General features: G+C 42.6%; 1 protein-coding gene across 1 annotated transcript; it reads right to left on the bottom strand.

Annotated features, from left to right (window-relative positions):
• Positions 1-1,556: 1,556 nt before the first annotated feature.
• LOC124545473 (fatty acid-binding protein, adipocyte-like) lies at positions 1,557-17,061 on the bottom strand. Its single transcript, XM_047124405.1, has 3 exons — positions 16,877-17,061; positions 12,282-12,562; positions 1,557-1,772 (listed from the first exon to the last, which is right to left on the bottom strand). Exons 1-3 carry the CDS (start codon positions 16,956-16,958, stop codon positions 1,722-1,724), a joined length of 414 nt encoding a protein of 137 aa, XP_046980361.1. The 5' UTR covers positions 16,959-17,061; the 3' UTR covers positions 1,557-1,721.
• Positions 17,062-17,871: the final 810 nt, after the last annotated feature.

Raw genomic sequence — 17,871 nt, 5'->3', positions numbered from 1 at the left:
TCTGCGGCAACAATTGATTAGCCTCTTTTGGTTTATGCAGTCTTAGGCCTTCTTGAAATTAACAAACAAAGTGTGCAGTTCTTTACCATATTCTCTCAGTTTTTCAATGGGCTGGTGGATAACTAAGATGTGATCTACAGCTGACTACCTAGGCCGAAAACTACCCAGTATTCACCACTTGTTGCTTCTGCCAAGGGTTGAATTCTGTCTTTGAGGCAGTCAGGATCTTTTAGAGAACATTAAATAGGCCGATTCCTCGATAGTTATCATATTTCAATTTGTCACCCTTTTTGTTGATTGGACAGATCACAGCCGTTTCCCATTCTGCTGGTAGTTTCTCATTGGCCTAAATTTTTGGTAGCAGCTAGTGCAGTCTTTATGGAAGTTTCTCGCCTGCTGCCTGGACCACCTCGGCCTGTATTCCGTCTTTACCTGGGCTCTCACTTTTCTTAAGCGATCTGCTTTGTGTGTTGATCTCATCCGTTTTGGTTGTGGGCTTATATGGGTCTGCTGTTGTTAGAGACTGGAAATCGAAACGTACTTCGCGTTCATCACAGTTAAGAATCTGATCGAAGTACTCCTTCCATTCTCCGGTGATTTCACAATCGTTGGTTTTGATTTTATCATCCGAATTCTGACAAACTTCTATCTCGCCTGATACTCTTCACTGAAACACTTCACCCTTTGAAACATTTCCCTGGTCTTGTTTCCTCTAAGTTCTGATTCTGACTCAACGATGATATCCTTTACATGTTTCCTCTTTCCTCTTCTGAGATGCTTGGGTAACTCTTTGAACCTCCTCAAATCGTACCTTACCTCGCATCAGCTCTGTCTCCCTCAGCCACTTGTTCTTGGTTTCTTGTCATCAGATGCAATAACAGTAAGCCAGGTAGAGCACATCGCCATACATATAATAGCCAAAAGATGGGTGTCAGGCGTTAACATGGTGCATGGTATGGAGTTTGGAAGTGACCATTTTCTAGTCTGAGTCTTCTTACAAGTGCAATGCATAAGAAGGGGCAGAGATAAACTACAGAGGGCTGTCAGATACCGTGCTGAAAGGCTAAAAGATGAAGCCATAAATATCGAATATCAGCTTCAACTTAACGACCGTTCCTTAATACTCAGTAGGGAGAGCCCAGCAAAGGAGATGATCAAGGGAAACCCAGTTTGCAGGAAAATCCGGTTAGGAAAGGATGTGCTGATTCTTTGGAAAGGAGACTTTATTGAGGTAGTGTTTTTATTTCTGTCATTAGTGTTCTTGTTTGTGATCACTTAATCTACTTTGGTTACTGGGACTCTGTGTTTGACGTAAATTATTATCTTGTTTGGTATGTCTGGTAATATGTTTAGTAATTTATGAATCTGAGTGTGCTGATGAAGTAAATCTGCAGACTAGCTGTGAATTCGCTGAAGCTTAATGTCTTCTCTTAAATTTTGAACTATGGGGATACAGTTACGTAAAATATCAGTGGTAATCAGGTAAACGTTACAGTAAACTAGAATGTAAGGTATTTAATCGTATGTCTTTCATACGGAAAGTGAAATAAAAGATATTCAAAAAAGTTATAATTTTATTAAAATTAATTTGCAGTATTTGGTGGTGACATCGAAAACAGTTGTATGGTATTGGACTGTACAGTATTATCAACAAACACTTCACTGAATGTGGAGACGTCTTTTAAGTTGTGTATCACCAAAGTAGATCTTCTGGTATCAACTCAGATGGCCTTGAATGTCTTCTTTGCAACAACATTACCAAGAGTAACTGTCTGCAATTAAAAACCAAAACAGGAAATTACCATTGTGCCACCTACAATTGTGCTAAATACATTATTGTTACTCAAATCTTTTCTATAGTCATCAGTTACAGCAGCTGTGAAGATAAAGCTTATAAGATATTTATATGAGGTATATGCTACAGCATAAAAGTAGTTATCAAGTGGCTATAAAGAGTGGTTGATGTTATAGTTATTACACATTATACATTACAATTGATGTAGATTCATAAGTGCGTTACACTGGCTAAAATAGAAAGGTTCTGAACGACTTTATTTGCCACAAGTGTCAGCAGCGAATGACAACAAGAAGCACAAAGAAAACGGAATGAAATGGAATATTTTTTGACTGGTGATACCCTTATGTACTTTTGCAACACTGTAGATTTTCTACCCACTAATATCTGAGGCTGCAATTTATTACGTGTAATTTGAAACTGCATCAATTTAGTTTTTGGAAATTTTGAAATTTAACTGTTTGCCGAGAACAATTTGTATACTTATCAATTTTTTTTCGGTTGTAAGTTACATTACTTAGCTTGTATCCTTAATTAATATTCTTGCATAATCAGAAATTGTTATAATTTTCGTCTTGTCATCGGTAAGACATTACTGAAAAAACAAGATAATTACTTATGCAAGGATAGAGAGACATGTGGAGGTCTATGTCCTAAGCATTTCGTTCTCTGTATTTATTGGTAAACTTCGTCACAATAAGCGTAAGTAAGATTTTAACGCAGCAAGCGGTTCGTCTTTGCTGCAGTTGCGTTGAAATTTTTTACACAATTTTTTGAAATCAGTATCATCTGTGGACTAAGGTCGCAAACATTCGTTGTTGCACGTTGTTAATACAGTACTAGACATTAAAATGGCTACACCAAGAAGAAATGCAGATGATAAACGGGTATTCATTGGACAAATATATTATACTATAACTGACATGAGATTACATTTTCACGCAATTTGGGTGCGTAGATCCTGAAAAATCAGTATCCAGAATAACCACCTCTGGACGTAATAACGGCCTTGACACGCCTGGGCACTGAGTCAAACAGAGTTTGGATGGCGTGAACAGGTACAGCTGCCCATGCAGCTTCAACACGATACCACAGTTCATCAAGAGTAGTGACTGACGTATAGTGACGAGCCAGTTGCTCGGCCACCACTGACAAGACGTTTTCAATTGTGAGAGATGTGGAGAATGTGCTGGTCAGGGCACTGTTCAAAGTGCCGTCAATGCGAACAAGAGGTGACCGAGACGTGTGACCAATGGCATCCCATACCATCACGCCGGGTGGTACGCCAGTATGGCAACGACGAATACACGCTTCCAATGTGCGTTCACCGCGATGTCACCGAACACGGATGCGACCATCATGATGCAGTAAACAAAACCTGGATTCATCCGAAAAAATGACGTTTTGCCATTCGTGCACCCAGGTTCGTCGTTGAGTACACCATCGCAGGCGCTCCTCTCTGTGATGTAGCGTCTAGGGTAACCGCAGCCATGGTGTCCGAGCTGATGGTCTATGCTGCTGCAAACGTCATCAAACTGTTCGTGCAGATGGTTGTTGTCTTGCAAACGTCCCCATCTGTTGACTCACGGATCGAGACGTGGCTGCACGATCCGTTAGAGCGGATAAGATGCCTGTCATCTCGACTGCTAGTGATACGAGGCCGTTGGGATCCAGCACGGCGTTCCGTATTACCCTCCTGAACCCATCGATTCCATATTCTGCTAACAGTCATTGGATCTCGACCAACGCGAGCAGCAATGTCGCGATACGATAAACCGCAATCGCGGTAGGCTACAATCCGACCTATATCAAAGTCGGAAACGTGATGGTACGCATTTCTCCTCCTTACACGAAGCATCACAACAACGTTTCACCAGGCAACGCCGGTCAACTGCTGTTTGTATATGAGAAATCGGTTGGAAACTTTCCTCAGGTCATCACGTTGTAGGTGTCGCCACCGTCACCAACCTTGTGTGAATGCTCTGAAAAGGTAATCATTTGCATATCACAGCATCTTCTTCCTGTCGGTTAAATTTCGCGTCTGTAGAACGTCATCTTCGTTGTGCAGCAATTTTAATGGCCAGTAGTGTATCTCGTTTAGTTTCCGATGTAAGGGACAACATTCGTGGTGATTTATAGGAATAACGGTTCATTGTGAAATTTGCCGTGGAAATCAAGGAATCATTTACGGCAACGTCTGAAGATTTGAAGCAGGCTTACTTAGGTTTACGCTGAACGCAGTGTTGCAAATACTTTCCCCAATTCAGAAGTGGTGGACAAGTAATTGCATATAGCCCTCGACCAAAAAGGCGTGTAACCTCGTCTCGTGGAGCTCATAGTCAAAAAATTATGAGGTTTTTATCCGTCAATCATCGTCTGTCAGTGAATTTGCATTAAAGGTTGTTATGTTAAGTACCATTCAGACATTAGATTATTGCTGAAAAACTGAACACACATTGAGTTGCAACAAAATTTGTTGTTGGTTTAGGAAAGGATCATCGAATGTGTACGAGAAACTCATTGAAGAAGGCAAGATGACGAATTGATGATGACAGGCTAAATAACGGATGCAAATCTGTAACCACTATGCTGTCACTATGCCAGCCTGCCTGCCTCCAGCCCCTCAAATAAGGTAAAGTTGGGCTAATATTTGAGCAGAACTGGTATATATCTACTCCAGAGGCATGTAAATAACTGCATGATTATAAAGACGTTCATCATTTTATAAAGTCATAATATATTTAATAATGGAATAATAGAAAGAACACCAACTGTCCCCTATTATGAAGCATTTCGTCATTAGCCACGAGTCTCACTTCTTGTGCTGCTACAGTGTGGAAGATTGTATTAGGAGTTTCTCTGGCGATGGCGTTTCAGCACGGTGCCAAGTGCTTGCAATGTGCAGCACAGTATTTGGGACTTGCGGTCTGGATGATCGGTGTGCCTCTTCTGCATCCCTGGTTTCCGTAAATAACTGCGGGCAAATGACACGTTGGTACCTTTAAATAGACTCTAACAACTCGGCCCAACTGTGTTAGTGCTTCGTCTATCGTCACCTGGATGCCTGCAGGAATATTGAACCCTAATATTCCATGCTTCCTTTCTTGTGAAGAACGTACAATATGGAAAAGGAAAATTACTTCATTCTTTGTAGACGATTTCCAACAGCACTTACGTATTTTTTAAATGTATAACACGTAGTTGTTTAACGGACTTTTACTCTAACTACGTGTTTCAATTTTACGTCATTGGCGCAGTATATAAGATCAAATATTAAGAACATGTCATAGCATACGTTAACTCAAATCAGACTTCTCTGCACGAATACCAGTTGTGTTTTATATATATATGTATCAGTTCAGATGGGACAGTAATTATGCAGATTGCCTTATTGAGCTAGATGACATGTGATTGATATTTGATCTTTTACTTCGTGATGATGGCGCGGTAACGAAACCGTTAGTTATAATGAAAGCCAATTTAAAATATCCTCTTCCTCATTGTTTCCATATAGCACGTCACATCTCTTGACAGTAAACTTGGCCAGAAACCTTGGAATGAGCTTTGTGTACTCGTGTTTATCCTTGAACTACTTGTAATAAGCCATGTAACTACTGTTACTTAGGAGACGTCTTCTTTTAAGTATGGGAAAAGAATGACTTATTGTTTCAAAACATAATAATATTATTTCTGAGTATTACAGGTATTATCAGGCGCATTAATGTCCTAACAGCGGCTGCTTCACGTCTTTACTACAGATCTTATAGTTTCTATCGTCATCGAGAGTCTTCATTAATCTTGAATTTCTCTTCTTTCTTGAACAGTACAGTCGCTTCCTATTGAGCCGTTACTCTCATGCCTTTCTCACTTTTTTCCGTGGGCTGATGTCCACTCTGACGTCATGACTTGAAAGAACGTCGTGCACATCACCTGTATGCAAAGTGAGGCAACTCTTTTGCAAATACACTTAAGAGACAAAACATTATAGCCACTGCTTACCACAACACTGAATGCTGCCTGGAGGCATCAAAAGGAAGTAACGCGGTGAGGAAAATAAACTGACGGGAAAGAAATCGCAGTGCCATGGAGAAGTTGTGCGTGACAATGGACAATTGGTAGGCGTGTTTCTACATCTGAATGATGATGTCTATTCAAATTTCGCCCCAGTCGCATAAGAGTAGAGCTAGTAGCGCCACTGTGCGAATGAAAATCAGGTTTGTTTTAAATGTACACTGTAACGTTGGCGAGCGTCAGTTAGCTTTGGACATGGATAGTTCATATTAGTCTAGAATGCCTTTAAGGCTCAAGGGTGCCACTATCAACACCCCATTGAGTTCGAACGGGCTCATGTTATAGGGTGACGAGAAACTGGATGTTTCTTCTGCTACACGGCAGAAAGACTTTTCAGGAATGTAGCCACCGTACATGACTGGCGGCAGCGGTGGTCAGGGGAATGTACGGTCGCAAGGAGACTGTGCTGGGGCTGCCACGTGGCGCTACCGAGAGGAAAGACCATTGTGTCCGACATATGACTCTGTCGCATCGTAGCTGCATTTGCAGCAGCAGTTTGGGCAGCAGTTGGCACCATAGTGGGACAACGAACTGTTACAAATGTGGACTTCCGGGTCACACGTCCTGCGCCGTGCATTCTACTGACCCCAATCCAACGCCACTTGCGACTTCAGTTGTGACAAGCGAGAGCTCATTTGAGGGCGTGGTGAGGGTCTGTTGTGGTTTCTTACGAAAGCTGGTTCTATCTCGGTGCCAGTGACAGCCCTGTTTGTTATAAGGAGACCAGATGAGTGCCTGCAACCAATCTGTCTGCGTGCTAGACACGCTGGACCTACATCCTGAATTATGGTCTGGGGTGCGATTTCGTATGACGGCAGGAGCACCATCGTGGTCATCCCACGCATCTTCACTGCAAAATTGTGCGTCAGTACGGTGATTCTACCAGCTGTTCCGCTGTTCATAAGCAGTATTCCAGGGGATATTTTCCAACAACGCTCGCCCACATACCGCTGTTGTAGCCCAGCATGCTCTACAGAGTGTCTGCATGTTGCCTTGGCCTGCCCTATCACCAGATCTGTTTCCAGTTGAGCACGTATTAGACATCATCGGATGACTACTCCAGCATCATCCACAAACAACGTTAACCATCCTTGTGCTGAACCACCAAGTGCAACAGGCGTGTAACTGCATTCCACAAAACCGACATCCGTCACCTAAAAAACACAATGCATGCCCGTTTGCATTCTTGACTTCAGCAACCTGTGGGTAACACCGAATGGCTTATCAAGCGCTTGCATTAGTCAGTGTTCATGCAATGTTAACCACTTAAATATGTTATCTAGACAAATGTGTTATCGAAATTTCATTACCATACATTAATTATTTTTTGATGTTGCCATTTTGTTTTCCGTCAGTGCATATAAGCGGAGTGGAGATGAATAGAGAACCATTCTAGCGACGACACAGTCCCTAAATGCGGAAGCACCTCAAACAATTTCGATAAATGGCAGATTGTTATAGACCGGCATCTGGGAAAAACTGTAGCGGAATCAGCGAACGAGATGGGAAGTTCGCATGGTATTGTAGGGAGCAAAAATGGAAAGCTGTTCACATCTCATGAGGGATCATGGAGATTACTGCTGTAGAATTGGTGGTGGTCAGTGCCAGGTCTGACGACAGACTATAAGGCTGGCTCAGGCACTATTATTTGTGAATATACCGATCAGCAAGTGGGGCTCCATGGCAGGCGACCACCAATGTGTTGCCGTGTTGACCTGACGACGTCGAGAATTACGATTTCAGTGGGCGTGGGATCATCGACATTGGATTGTGGGTCGAGGGAAACGTCTCGCCTGAGGCGGATGAAAAATGTTTCTTGTTACTCTCGGTCTGTGGTCGCGACCGGATAGCTCGTCATTCAGGCGAATGGCTGCTGGAAACATAGACCTCGCCACGAACGCGGGCCGATGGGCACAGTATTACGCTGGAGGGAACCCTCATCTGGGCATCGATGTGGCCACTGGTTATGATAGTACTGTGGCAGCTGTGAATTACGTCAACGAGTAGTGAACCACCTGCATCCTTTCGTGCTGCTTACCTGATAGCGATGGTACCTTTCAGCAAGATAACTGTCGGTGTCAGAAGACCTCAATCATGCTATATTGGTTTGAGGAGTATGGAGGTGAACTCCCGTGAACGTCTTGGTCCCCTCATTAGCCTGATCTGAAGAGAATAGAACTCATCTGGGACGCAATCGGACGCCAGCGCGCCACCCGCAAAGCAAGGACCGTTAATTTATAGAAATGACTGACATGTACGTACGCATCTATACCGTCATGTCTCCGAAAACCTTCTAATGATGTGTCGAGTACGCGCACAGGTGAATCGCTGCTGCATTTCTTTCCAAAGCTGGTTATGCCGGTGGTCACAACATTTTGGCTCATCGTTGTATCTTTTGATCTATGACATAGCTGTCGATCCGTAGTGGCTGCCACTGAAAAAGATCCGGATTTTTGCTTATCTTATTGTCACTAATGACAGTCACTGATCTTACTTTTGCGATGATGGGTTTCGATTGTCACCTACAGACATCTACAGATCGGTGTTGCTGCATGAGGAGCCTCGTAACACTGAATTGAAGACAGCTTTAGATCGCAACTGAATACGGTTGCTTCAAAGATAAAAGCAATGGGTGTCGTTAAGTATAATAAAAGAAGGAAAAAGAATCTGTTATCAGCATGCTCTAAATGGTTTGTATGTTCAGTTTATGAAGCACAGATGAAGACTGGTGTGTAACACACAGCTGTGGAAAACTGACTAAAAACGAGACCAAGGCTAATCGATACGCCAGAGCAAGAACTGTTGCTCTTATTTGTATGGAGCTCATCTCTCTTTAGAGCCCCCAACTTCACTACGTCAGAACGAGGCACTGAGATCCGGGGTCGCTAAGGTTCAAGGGATGAAAGGTGAATGTCCGAATTTTAAAAGTTATTCCACTTGCTTCCCGTATCATGACACTTGTGATGCGTGGGAAATGCCGCAATGGACACGGATTCAAGTGAAGTATGGTTGAAATCCTGATTTAGCTTGTTCGTAATTCTCCTAAATCAATTATGGGGAACGCCAGTATGATTCCCTCAACAACGCAGCGGACGATTCGTTCCTCCAACATTGACCGATCCGGGCAACTGGTTGACGCTAATGTCCAAAATGTCGTCGATATCAGTTGACTTCAAATATAAGATCTCTGAATTTCTTATCAGCCAACGATAACGTCTGGAAAATTTCGTACTAACGTTAGGACTATATTCGTAGCAATATGAAGGACCCTCAGATTAACAGAGAATTCGAATATCTACAAGTTTCTTTCGATGTTTGGATGAGGGAAAGAACTTTGACAACTTTATTACGGAAAGAGAGAAGGAAGTGTGTGATACTGTGAGAAGAATTTGACAGTGCGTTAAGAGACCTAAGTAGAAATCCGGTTTCTGAAGTACATGATTTTTGTTCAGAGTTATTGAGATGTTTGAGAAAACCATTCATGACGAAACTGGTTCACCCAAGATCCAGATTGTAATTATATCCTCAGGTTTAAAGAAGACTGTAATAATCCCATAACCAGAGAAAGCAGGTGCCTACAGACGTGAAAATTACAGGATCAACAGTTCAGTAAACCATAGTTGTTAAATACTAACACCAGATGTCTACGGAAATATGGAAAGGATGGTAGAAGATCAGTCTCAGTGCCAGAGAAATGTAAGAACACCCAAAGCAGTACTGGCCCTACGAATAATCTTAAAAGGAAGATTGTAGAAAGACAGATTCACATTTGTTACATTCGTAGGTTTAGAAACAATACGTTTCGACAGTGTTGATCGAAATACTTTTTGTGGAACTCTGAAGCTATCAGGGATAAAATACAACGAGGAAAAGGTTATCTACAACCTGAACAGGGACTACATTGTAACTGTAAGAGTTAAACGATATGAAAGTTTGGCAGTATTTCAGAAGGGAGTGAGACAGGGCTACAGTAGTCCCCCAATTTTTCCATTTTTCCATTGAGCAAGCAGTAAATGAAACCATGGAAAAATTGGGAACCGGAATTGAAATTCGAGGAAAAGAAATGAAAACTTTAAGCTGTGCTAATGGCATAGTGATTTTATCAGACGGCAAAGAACCTGGAAGATCAGTTTAACTAAATAGAAGGTATCTTGAGAATGGGTTATAAGGTGAATACAACAAAAATAAAACAGTGTTAATAGAGCGTAGTCATATTAAAACTGGTGATGGTGAGGAAACTAGATTTGAAAATAAGACAGTGAAAGGAGTAAACGAGTTTTGCTATTCTGACAGGAAAATACCTGACGAGGGCAGTAGTAAAGAGGACATAAAATTCAGACTGGCGATACAGGAAAAGATTTCCGGACAGCAAATTATCACGTAATATAAACGTAAGTGTTAGTAAGTGTTACTTAAAATCTTTTCTGGAGTGTTATGAAGAAGATGAAATGTGAAGACATGAAGAATATGTAAGGTTTTGAAATGTGGAGGGACTGAATGGGTACATATGACAACCAACCATGAATCACTTAATCAGATGTGGAAAACAAAGGTTTATAGAACAACTTGACTATGAGATGCGTAAAAAAAGTAGTGTTCGATCTGGCAACGCTGGTGACGTCGATCTTGGCAGTGAGACAGGGGAATATGTGATCCGTCATCAGAGCGAATTGGACCGCGCTAGTGCCACTTGGGCTGTTCGTAGCGGTTTCTTATAGCGAATAAGGTTTTGCCTGTAGGTTATGACAATGAGTAACATGAATTTCGAACAATCGTATGCGGTCCTATAGTGCTTCTGACTTGGACACAGTGCAACAGAAAAAGTTTGCAAAATTTCGGCATACATACAAAGACAGTGTTTTCTAAGGGCCCAAGTGTTTTGATGGTTTAAGACATTTTCAGAAGGAAGACAGTAAATTGAAAATGAACCTCCCATTGGAAGGCCTTCGGTCTCAAGAATTGATGGAAATGTCGACAGGGTCCGGGATTTGCTATCAGAATGGTAGGGGCACAGTGCAATTTGAGTCACATCATCGTCTATCAGACATCGACCAATGAACTGGGGATGAAAATCTACTTAAACCTGGCTCTGAGAAGCTTCACTCGGGACCAACAGAACATGAGGATGGACAGGTATGTTGACTTCTTTGAGTCGATTGGAAAGGGGCCCCTTTTCTAGAATGTGTTATTACCACTGAAGAGACTTGGGTGTTGGGGTATGACATAGAAACCAAGCGCCACAATATGGAATGGTACACACAAAGCCCACCAATGCCAGAAAAAGAAAGAGTGAACAATTTGAAAATATTTTTTCTTTTTGATAAGGAGTTTATCGCTCGAGATGACTTTTGCTAACAGTTGTATGCAAAAGGGCCATACATGTGAGACCAAACATGAGAAACAAGTTGGTGTTGCATCACGACAATGAAAAAGGATCATCTAGTTGAGACCAGACATAAAAAAAAAAAAATCTGGGTGTTGGATCACAACGACGTATCTCGTCCCACAGCAATGTCAGTAAGCCATTTTTTGACCAGCAATAACATTCCTGGCTCCCCATCCCAGCCTCCTCAATCTCTCGACTTCAGTTCTTATGCCTCTTTTCCATTCCCAAGAACGGAAAAAAACCTCAGAGACATCATTTTTGGGTCCCGAACAACATTCAAACGGCTTTAACCGACCAGGTAAAGGTTATTCCAGTATCGAAGTTCCAGCAATGCTATGACATGTAGAAAACCATCTCCAGCGCTACGTGGCTTCCCAAGGCAATTACTATGACGGGAAAAATGCTGAACTGTAACGCTATTGGAGTGAAACAGACGAAAAAAATGCAATCTCCTTGCTTTATGTACACACCTCATAAAATAACAGAGGGTTTTATAGGACACATCCAGACATACGAAGAAACAGCAAATTTAGTAATGTAGTGATGTTGGGGCGTTTTAATTTAGTAATACGTGCAGATATTTAGACTAGATTATCTTCAAATAACGACTCAGTCATCAGCTAAGAATCGGTGTCAAGGTACGCGACCTTTACTAAAGTGTACGTTTGCTCTGGAAGTTCTATGTTTTCGCTGTCGCCACTTCTCAAATTGACTGCTATCCTATCCATCCTTTTCAACAGAATCTGTGCAGATCTATGCATATCTTCTTCTTCTACTACACGTATTGTAAAGTAATATATCCTGTTTTTCTGTTCCTACGTAAAGATCACCCTGAGGAACTACTGTAGGTTTTCCTCATACGGATTTTACTAACAGATAAAATGATTTACGAGGGAGGTTTATGTACATAACTTACTAGTTGTCTAGGCAAAGATACTTAGCGATGGGACAGGTCGCTACCCCAGTACAGATATTTCTGCAGTGGGCTAGCTTCTGAGTGACACACATCCTCTCTGTTCCATGTCTCACCTGCAGAGCCTTGTCAGCCGAGTACTTGGTCTCCGATGTGATGATCTTGCCGTCCGGGTACTTCGCCCAGTGCACCACGGTGTCGCCACCCTTGACGGAGTACTTGCTGCGTGTTGTGCGGTCCCACATCGTCTCGTCGAATTCCTCGTCCAGCTTGCACTTGGTATCAAACTTGCGGCCGGCCCCTTCCAAACTGAAAGTGTACTCGTCGCCATTCACCGCCAAACCGATGGTTATTTTGGTTCCCTGTATTTCCTTCCGCCTATCTGCATCGTCGACACCTGTCAATAAAAAGAACATTAAGGACGCACACACCTAATTAAGATACAAATTTCTGTTTAGAATTTACTCTTTGCTTGATTCCTTTTCAGGAGCAGGAGGACTTCAGTAATCTGATGGTAGGTTCACAACAGCCCTCCAGGCGTGAGTGCTCAAAGTTCAGATGGTAATCATGTTTTACGTATACAGTCGGTTTCATAATTACGGGATCGAACTTCTTGCACGAGAAGCTATACTGCTGATACTCGAATAAACATGGAACTGCGAAGATTGACGTTTCCTGTGCTAAGAATGCGAGCTAATACAGGATTCCACGTTTTGATAAGAGGAAACCCATTGTCTCTGTTGATTAAATTATCAGCCAACCTAATTTCAATCGCCTCTTTATAGACACTATTCCAAAAACCGGAAATGTTGGCAATCACAACAGTTTCCTCAAATTTCATTTTGTGTCCCTCATTTAGGCAGTGTTTGCTACGGCCGATTTTTCCGTGTGACGGCGATGTTTCCTCTTAGCAAAACGTGGAATCCTGCATTATCTCGCATCAAAACTGAACGTTCTTCGGTTCGGCCTTGATTGCGATATATCGGTGCCAGCAGTGTTTCACTAAGGGCGGCGCCACCTCCCTGTTTTGGAAGGCAGAAACCGTGATGGGCGGCGCATGCGCCGTGTAATGAACGGTGGCCTATATAGGACGTCGAACTGCAATCTTTCGTCAGTTCTCAGCGGGACTCATCAGCAGAAGCAGCATTTCCTGAAGATGGCGAACAGTTGGATCGCCGAAATATCGAGTCAAGTTGATTTTAGGATCCAGCAGCAATCCCGAAGAGACTTTCACGCTCCTAATATAGTTTTGGCTCACCTTTGCAATGCAGTACAGCAACTAATCTAAGCAGCATGGATTCCACAGGTGCATGATACGTTTCTGGAGGTATGTGGCATCAGATGTCTACCCCCGTAATTCTCAGGGCTATGGCTTGAGGGTGCGATGCTGACGCTCATTAGGGATCCGGATACGTCCATCGAATTCAGATCAGGCAAATTTGGCGGCCAACACATCAACGTGAGTTCACTTCACGCTCCGCAGACCACACTAGGATGGCACTGGTCTTCTGACACAGGATGTTACGAAACTGCAAGATGATATCGCCGTCGAGTAAGGTAAGGTCTTATGGGACCAAACTGTTGAGGTCATCAGTACCTTAATTAATTTAATTTAAACTAACTTATGCTAAGGACAACACACACACTCATGCCCGAGGGAGGACTCGAACCTCCGGCGGGGGCAGCCGTGCGGCCCGTGACAAGGCCACGGCTACCCCGCGTCGCCGTCAGGGAGACATTAACCATGAAGAGATTAGATCTGGTTAGATTCCGTTTTCATTCCACAGACCCAAAAATGAGATGCGTGTGGAACAAGTCAGAAAGTATAACTTAAAAAATATAAAACGTTTGAATATAATGCTCAGTACCCTGGTCATTCGACAGGAGACTGTCAAAAATAGGAGAATACATTACAGTGAACTGGAACTGCTAATATATACAGAACTAATACCTGTCAGAATGAAACGTAGTTCTGCGCTTTTAATAAAATTATCATACACAAAATACCTACTCTTGCCTGTTGTGACCAAGTGTTGACAAAAATGAAGTGTAACAGACATTTTTACTTAAGCTGGTTTAACAGTACCTACATCTACATCTGCATCTACATCAATACTCCGCATGGCACCCAACGGTGTGTGGCGGAGGGAACTATACGTGCCACGGTCATTACCTCCCTTTTCTGTTCCAGTCGCATATGGTTCGCGGGAAGAACGACTGTCTGAAAGCCTCCGTACGCGCTCTAATCTCTCTAATTTTACATTCGTGATTTCCTCGGGAGGTATAAGTAGGGGGAAGCAATATATTCGATACCTCGTCCAGCAACGCACCCTCTCGAAACCTGGCGAGCAAGCTACACCGCGATGCAGAGCGCCTCTCTTGCAGAGCCTGCCACTTGAGTTTGCTAAACATCTCCGTACCGCTATCACGGTTACCAAATAACCCTGTGACGAAACGCGCCGCTCTTCTTTGGATCTTCTCTATCTCCTCCGTCAACCCGATCTGGTACGAGGTCGAACGAGTGTTTTGTAAGCCACCTCCTTTGTTGATGGACTACATTTTCTAAGGACTCTCCCAATGAATCTCAACCTGGTACCCGCCTTACCAACAATTAATTTTATATGATCATTCCACTTCAAATCGTTCCGCACGCATACTCCCAGATATTTTACAGAAGTAACTGCTACCAGTGTTTGTTCCGCTATCATATAATCATACAATAAAGGATCCTTCTTTCTATGTATTCGCAATACATTACATTTGTCTATGTTAAGGGTCAGTTGCCACTCCCTGCACCAAGTGCCTATCCGCTGCAGATCTTCCTGCATTTCGCTACAATTTTCTAATGCTGCAACTTCTCTGTATACTACAGCATCATCCGCGAAAAGCCGCATGGAACTTCCGACACTATCTACTAGGTCATTTATATATATTGTGAAAACCAATGGTCCCATAACACTCCCCTGTGGCACGCCAGAGGTTACTTTAACGTCTGTAGACGTCTCTCCATTCAGAACAACATGCTGTGTTCTGTTTGCTAAAAACTCTTCAATCCAGCCACACAGCTGGTCTGATATTCCGTAGGCTCTTACTTTGTTTATCAGGCGACAGTGCGGAACTGTATCGAACGCCTTCCGGAAGTCAAGGAAAATAGCATCTACCTGGGAGCCTGTATCTAATATTTTCTGGGTCTCATGAACAAATAACGCGAGTTGGGTCTCCCACGATCGCTGTTTCCGGAATCCATGTTGATTCCTACAGAGTAGATTCTGGGTTTCCAAAAACGACATGATACGCGAGCAAAAAACATGTTCTAAAATTCTACAACAGATCGACGTCAGAGATATAGGTCTATAGTTTTGCGGATCTGCTCGACGACCCTTCTTGAAGAATGGGACTACCTGTGCTCTTTTCCAATCATTTGGAACCTTCCGTTCCTGTAGAGACTTGCGGTACACGGCTGTTAGAAGGGCGGCAAGTTGTTTCGCGTACTCTGTGTAGAATCGAATTGGTATCCCGTCAGGTCCAGTGGACTTTCCTCTGTCGAGTGCTTCCAGTTGCTTTTCTATTCCTTGGACACTTACTTCGATGTCAGCCATTTTTTCGTTTGTGCGAGGATTTAGATAAGGAACTGCAGTGCGGTCTTCCTCCGTGAAACAGCTTTGGAAAAAGGTGTTTAGTATTTCAGCTTTACGCGTGTCATCCTCTGTTTCAATGCCATCATCATTCATCAGAGTGTGATTAAATTGTGGTTTATCTGAAAACAACTTTTTAATGGTCACTGGCAGTTTATTGAAAATGTGTTTTCATGAATATTGGACCCGTTTTAGGACCAAGTAAGTCTTTATGTAGATTGTTCTTATTCTAGTATTGATACTTTGTATTGAGCTATTGGTTGGAAATAGAGATATATTACTTGCAAAAATTTTCGTTAAGGAACAAATATACTGAGTAGCAGTGGTTAGAATTCAAAGTTCCTTGGAGAGGTTTCTACACGATTTTCTTGAATTTACACCACCAATGAGTCTTACGGCGCGCTTTTGCACGCTAAGAAATTTTGTTCGTTTTAATGAGTTACCCCAGAATATAATCCCGTCTGATATAACAGAATGAAAGTAAGCAAAGTATGTAAGTTTTTTATGTGTATATCTCGTACATCTGGCATCATTCTCACTGTAAATACAGACTTGATTAGGCGCTTAAGCAATTCTGTGATATACCCATCCCAACTGAATTTATTATCGAGTTCTAATCCCAGAAATTTAACTTTGTCGGCCTCTTCAATCTGCATGCCTTCATATGTTATACACTACTGGCCATTAAAATTGCTACACCACGAAGATGACGTGCTACAGAAGCGAAATTTAACCGACAGAAAGAAGATGCAGTGATATGCAAATGATTAGCTTTTCAGAGCATTCACACAAGGTTGGCGCCGGTGGCTACGCCTACAACGTGCTTCTGTATTTTTTTGGTTCTGATAACACCCCATGTCATTCCAAGCATGTGTATCAATTTGTGCCTCTTTACATACATTATTCCGTGATTTATTCAAATTTATACTGACTTTTTGATCATCCGGTACTTTCCTTCCTTCCTAACCGTGCCTCGCCGCCGCAACCCCGCCAACTCCACATTCCGACCCAAGGTGGGCGGTGATCTTATGGCTCACCAGCGTACGTATCATACACTAAGCCTGAAGAGAACTCACCCACGGCTTGCAGGAAGGCGTCCATGTTCTCCTGGCTGGCGACATCCAGCTCGTACTTCTTCCCTGAGAACTGCTTCACCATTTTGACGAGATGTGTGTCACCGGAGCACTATGCTGCAGGAAATTATACAGTGGTATCCTGGTGTACTACGGAGGCAGTATTTATGCAAAACCCCTACACCGAGCAGGCTGAAAGTCCCAGAGATAATGGGAGACAGTGGTAACAAGGCGCGTAGGCTGTCCAGCAAACAATGAGATAACAAATGAAAGAGTCGCGGGCCTAAGTGAGGCATTTACGTATTAGCAGGGAGGGAAGTTCACCTAGTTGCGTAACTGCCGCAGGCGTTCCCTTGCTCTTTTAGTACGATGAGCTCACTTTACAGAGTCTGAGGTATTGTGCATGTGACATGTCTTGACAGAAAAAACGCTAGACATTAAGCTATCGTCTTTAGATTTAAGCACTGCACGCTGCCTCCACGAAAAGGGGCAGGCTGTCGGATCACGTGAAACTGCATGACTCATCATAACGTTGCTGTCCTTTTAGAGATTAAATATCGAATTCGGAAACGGCAAAGAATCATTTGTTTTTGGAAAAGAAAGTCCACCGTGCAGATACTGTGTATATTTGTTTTAAGAATCGGATTCAAAGAATGAGAGATCAGTTTTCACGTCAAACCAGATATGAGACAAAGGAACAGAGGATCAGAAACAGCAACTAACAAATAGAAAAGAAACAATGTACGAAGAACTTATGAAATTCTTCTGTGATTGTACAAGCAACATAAATATGCCACCATGACAGAAACAAAATAACATAAAATTACACTTACGTTTCATTTGTATGTGAGTGTTAGTGGCCAACAATTTCGAATGTCCACAGTTCAATCCACAGGCGATCTGATGACTTTTCTCCCACTGTTTCTTTCACCTTCGACTCTAATTTCCTAAAGTGAAAAATTCCAGTCCACGTTATGACACTCTGTAAAACAGCTCAA

Source organism: Schistocerca americana, chromosome 8 (genome assembly GCF_021461395.2).
Source record: "Schistocerca americana isolate TAMUIC-IGC-003095 chromosome 8, iqSchAmer2.1, whole genome shotgun sequence".
In the NCBI taxonomy this organism is placed as follows: Eukaryota; Metazoa; Arthropoda; class Insecta; order Orthoptera; family Acrididae; genus Schistocerca; species Schistocerca americana.
This window is presented reverse-complemented; position numbering and strand designations above follow the sequence as displayed.